The 5,275-nt window shown below is 29.9% G+C and overlaps 1 protein-coding gene across 1 annotated transcript; it reads right to left on the bottom strand.

Annotated features, from left to right (window-relative positions):
• On the bottom strand, window positions 556–4,084 carry LOC109349722 (vacuolar iron transporter 1-like). Its single transcript, XM_019590656.1, has 4 exons — window positions 3,774–4,084; window positions 3,623–3,708; window positions 3,041–3,155; window positions 556–872 (listed from the first exon to the last, which is right to left on the bottom strand). The coding sequence occupies exons 1-4, from the start codon at window positions 4,016–4,018 to the stop codon at window positions 575–577; spliced, it is 744 nt and encodes a 247-aa protein (XP_019446201.1). The 5' UTR covers window positions 4,019–4,084; the 3' UTR covers window positions 556–574.

The following is a 5,275-nucleotide window of genomic DNA, read 5'->3' as shown; positions in this document are numbered from 1 at the left end:
TACCAAAATATAGCTTTTTCACACCGACCTACAAGGGTATACCTTATTCGAAACTCGACAAAATTTTCTGCTTTTATCATATCCTTATCCTATTATAGCATTCCAACATGCACTTAATGTCTCGCAGTTAACCAATAGCTTATAACTCTTCAACATTACATATAGCTTTGCTGATTGTCACCAAATTCAATACTATGTAATATGGTTAAACAAGGTTAAATACTAATTAATTTAAGCTATCACTAGCACAAAAGTTGACATCAATGGCATTAAACTTGTATGAAATAATAAAAGAGAATGGAGAGTTATAACAAGTAACAACTAATATCAAAATAGAAAGATTAAAAAGGTAGTTCTTCGAAAAGACACTAAAGCCATAAAATATTCAAGCTAACATATGTTTGTCCACAGTTTGTGTCATTTCATGTGACATGAACTTATGATTGGTTATAAAATTACTTAATAATTAAATTTTAATTTAAATATTTTTTTTAACCAATCACAAGCCTATGGCATATAGAGTGGTACAAACTGTGGGACAACAAATGTGTACATGAAATACAAAGCATGAACCCTACGAATGGAAAGCCTTAGCCAAACCAAAAGCAGCTGCAGAGGCAATGGCACCAATTAGAACAGTTTCCAAAGCACTCCTGAAGGGTTTATTGCCTGTGAAATATCCCTTAGCATACCCAAAGAGTAACAATGCCATCAAGGTAACCACAACTGAAAACACTACTGCTTCTGAGGCATTTGGAATGAATGCATAAGGAAGGAGAGGAACAACCCCTCCTAATATGTAAGCAGTGGCAATTGTCAATGCACTATACAATGCTCTTCTTGGATCTGGCTTCTCTAGCCCCAACTCAAATCTGTCAAGCCAAGTAAGCAAGTTGTTAATGAATTTGTTTAATAATATCATTCCTAAATCATCTTAAACACTAGGAATAGCGATCAACAATGTTGATTGAACACCAAAATAGAAGCCTACAACTATGTTGTCCCACATATTATATTACTATATGTATCAATTGGTTCAAAAAATAATTAACTTTTAACTTAAAAACATTTTATTCAACCAATCATATGATTGGTGATACATTAAGTGATACAACTTATGAAACAACAGATATGCTCGGATGATATCCATGTGTGATAGGACATAGTATAAGGTGTTCAAATAATTAGATTAAATATTATTTCATCTTTACAAGTACACATGTAAACAATAAATGAGGGGTACATATTTGATATCCACATGTTTCAAAACTCAAATGTTTGGTTATTTTTGAATGGTCACCTCCTCCTTTTAGTACACAAATAATGAATTTCAATAAACAATAGACTAAATTACATTGACACCCCTGAGTTTTAGTAAAATTATGCAAACCACCCCTCACTTTTATACACATACACAAACCCCCTAATTATTATATTTTCATTATACTGAACATCCCTACATGAGAAATAAGTGTAATATTTTAAACAAAAATGTGATAAATGAAAATAAGTTAAACAAAACATGGTATATTGTGTAGACAAATCCAAATAATATGAGTTGATATATTTTAGAATTGTTGATGCATTTTGTAACAAAAAACAATAAAGATACATTGTTTTGTATATTATATGAATTTTTCCTCATAATATATATCATGTTTTATTTAATTTAAATTTTTATTCAAAAAATTATACTTATATCTCATGTAAAGGTGATTAGTGTAATGAAAATATAAAAAATAGTGAAGGTGTGTGTAAGTGTAAAAAGTGAGGGATGGTTTGTATAATTTTACTAAAACTTAAGAGGTATCAGTGTAATTAACTCTAAACAATTAAAAAATATTTCAATAAAACTCAAGGGGTGTCCATGTAATTACCTTCCGTCTATATTTCTGGAAACCTTTTATCTTTGGAGAATATTTTGCAAATTCAAATTCTTTAGGCACAATTGCTTGACAGGGCAATACCACTTAAATATATAATTACTTTAGAAACACACAATTAGTTGGGAAACGTTATTTTGAGAATTAGTTTATACCTAGTAAAGGAAATTCTTGATATATACAAAGTTACAAACTTCTTTCATGAACATTTCCTCCTTATTTTGATTGTACATATGTAGAAATACAATTCAATTTGATCAAGTTTGTTAGTCTCTCATTCTATGAATAAGCTAATTTTATTTAGAGTGCGAGACTACATCTTTTAGAAAAGATTACTTTTTTAACATTTGATCTGATATTTGAAGAAGGAGGATAAATAACATTATTTTAATATTCTAAATTCTAAAACTTTTATTATAATAAACTAAAATATTTTTATTGTTACTTACTTTAATCTTTCATTTCTACATGCATATAAAAAAACCTATCAGAAAATAAAAAGGAACAAAAAAAAATTGTTACAAAGTGGTTGTTAAATGATATTTTTGGTGAAGGATGCCAATGAAGTCCCAATTTTCTTGTTTTATGATGCACTATGGTATTACAAAGATGTATACAAGATGATATTAAAATCAAGAGTATAATATATATATTATCGGTATAAAGATTTATACACAATTAGTGAATGATTTATCATTAATTTTATATTATTATTTTTGAAGAGTGAATAATGATTAAAAATGTGTGGGTGTGCATACATTTTTTTAATTTCTTCTAAAAACAATTGTTGCACAAATAATCTAACTCTCAAAATTAAGATACTCATGTGCACCCCATAATGATCCAACAACTCTTGTTTTTATATATTTGCACTCTCCTTTCCAAGCAGAATATACCAACTACTTGTTGCCCTAAATTTGATTTAACAGGACCGCGCATTACCAAATATTGGACCATATAACTACGTCCACATTCAAAAAGTGAATATCTACTTTACGCCCACACAGACATTATTCAAGTACATTTTTATTCCAGCTAGATATCATTGTGCCACCAAATAAAGAGAATGCACATTTTTATGGTTGAAAATTGAAACAAACAAAACCATGCTGAATTTTCATGTTGGATAATGAATAGAGAAAGTGAATTATACTTACTTCATCATGAAATCCAGCCATGCTTGAGGCCTATTTCTGAGAGCATTAACCACAGGTCCATATTCATGTGGCTCAATACCATATTCAGCCAGAATTTCTGCTACCTCTGCAGCTTCTGAAATTTTTACAAAACAAAGATATGAATGAAACATGCAAAAGAAGCGAATATAATACATACATGACATTTTAGAAATTAGTTTTACATTCAGTGTGATTGTGCTAATTTATTTCGTGTTGAAAACAGCATAATAAGCTTTAATGCTTTAGGTGACAACTCTTGAAAATAAGCCCTTACTTTTTCAGAAATAATCTCTTTCATAAAAAACTTTCATTAGATTCTGATCTTGCAGAGTTCGTGACAATCTCTCCAAGCAAGTGTCGCGTTCAGTAATCAACCATAAGACAACATGTTATACCACTAGACAAGGCGTTGTTGGTACACTCTAATCAAAATGCATGCAAATCAACCACTATGATCTCATACTATATTTTCAGACCATTTTTTACATGGTGGATAAATTAATCATATATATATCTGTTTTTTTTTTGTAAACATAAAATAAAAGAGTGCAGAATGTAAACCAGTATCTGGTACAGCAACGATTTCTTCTTGCTCCCTTCTCAATTCTCTATCGTAATGATCAGCTTCACTTTTCGCTGCCAGATACCTAACACAATGCAACCATTAATAAATATACCAAAAATCAAAACCGAATATATCGTTTATAAGTACCCGCCGAGTCCCATGGAGATGGCGCCGGCGGCGACTTCGGCGATTCCAGCGGTGAGGACAATGGCAGAGGTGGCATTAGCGCCGGAGAGACCAGCGGCAAGAGCAAACGGTACGGTGAGTCCGTCTGAGACGCCGATGATGATATCACGGACGACGTCGCCGGCAGTGAAGTGCTTCTCCGTGTGCTTGTTGAGAAGGCTCCGTTTCTCAGGTTCGATGGTTATTACGTTTTCGGCACTAGCCATTTGTGTTAACTGCTATTGGTGTTTAACTGAGTGATTGTGATGTTGCAATCCAAACTATCCTGTGCATATAAATATAAAAAATTAAACACTCTCACGTGGTCTTCAGCGGTGGTGTTGCTATTTTCGGGAAAAGTATTTTTTATTCTGAGACATTTGTTAGGGAATTCTCAAGGTTGATTGAGAGTTTGATGACATGTTAGAAAAATTAACCACTAATCTCAAAATGATTAATTCCTCACCCAAAAAAGTAAAGGAATATCTTTAATAGTAACACATAAATAATATAAAATATTAATTTATTTTTTATAATTAAAAATATGAAATAATTTAAAAATATTATTTTATAATTTATTTATTTATTAAATAAATATTTTCATTAGTCTATAATACAAATTTGAACATTAATAAAGATGTAATAAAAATTGAATTGTGAGTACTCATACGAGTTCAATTTAATAGGAAAACATAATGTGATTGAGTTTAGGTTTTACCTGAATTCTTTAATATAATTAATATGTGAACCAATTAATGTACGTAAAATTACTAAATTAGATAGAAAATATAAAACCTACCTATATAAAAATTTGACATGTATATAAAACCTATATATAAATACATGTGTGGTTTCCATTGAGTTTGGGGACCTGCACCCGACGAGTTCAGAAATGACAGTATTAGTTTCAACGCTGTTTAATTTGAATTCGATTTCAGATTACTAATTCAAGTTTTAAATTTCGGGGTAGAATAAGCACAAATCCGACTCCGATTTATTATGTTATCATTCCTAGACACCAATAATACATATAGAAGATGTGCATGCATTAATTTTTTGCCTATTAGATATTTTATTCATTTCGTTTTAAATAAAATAAAACAGTCCACCCATAGTATATGAAAAGTACTTACTTAGAGTCTAAAAGGATGCAAGTGTTTTAAGCAAAATTTTGAAAAAACTATTTAAGCAAATACTATTAGTTTTAACTATTTTAAAAGATGGTACTCTGATTAGTATGTAGGGTGTGCAAATTTTTATTTTGCCAATAATTGTCTTTAGGAGGAGAATAGTTAAATGAAAATAAGTTAAAGAGTAATACTACAGCTTAAAATTCCCACTAATTATAACAAAAAGTGAAATATATAAATTTCATACGGATATAAAATGATACATATCATTTTTTATTGTTAGGATAATATTTAAACTTATTCTTCGGGATCATATAATATTTTACATACTCAATAATTAATAAGTTAATAATA

Source organism: Lupinus angustifolius, chromosome LG06 (genome assembly GCF_001865875.1).
Source record: "Lupinus angustifolius cultivar Tanjil chromosome LG06, LupAngTanjil_v1.0, whole genome shotgun sequence".
NCBI classification, from domain to species: domain Eukaryota; kingdom Viridiplantae; phylum Streptophyta; class Magnoliopsida; order Fabales; family Fabaceae; genus Lupinus; species Lupinus angustifolius.
The sequence above is the reverse complement of the archived record's forward strand: the minus strand, read 5'-3'. Positions and strand labels throughout refer to the sequence as shown.

What these genes read in the sequence shown, in the direction of transcription:
- LOC109349722 (XM_019590656.1), bottom strand. Translation starts at nt 4,018, where the DNA reads ATGGCTAGTGCCGAAAACGTAATAACCATCGAACCTGAGAAACGGAGC. An exon ending in ATCTCCATGGGACTCGGCGG is followed by an intron (nt 3,709 to 3,773) that starts GTACTTATAAAC and finishes GCATTGTGTTAG; the next exon opens with GTATCTGGCAGCGAAAAGTG. An exon ending in TGGCTGGATTTCATGATGAA is followed by an intron (nt 873 to 3,040) that starts GTAAGTATAATT and finishes TTGGCTTGACAG; the next exon opens with ATTTGAGTTGGGGCTAGAGA.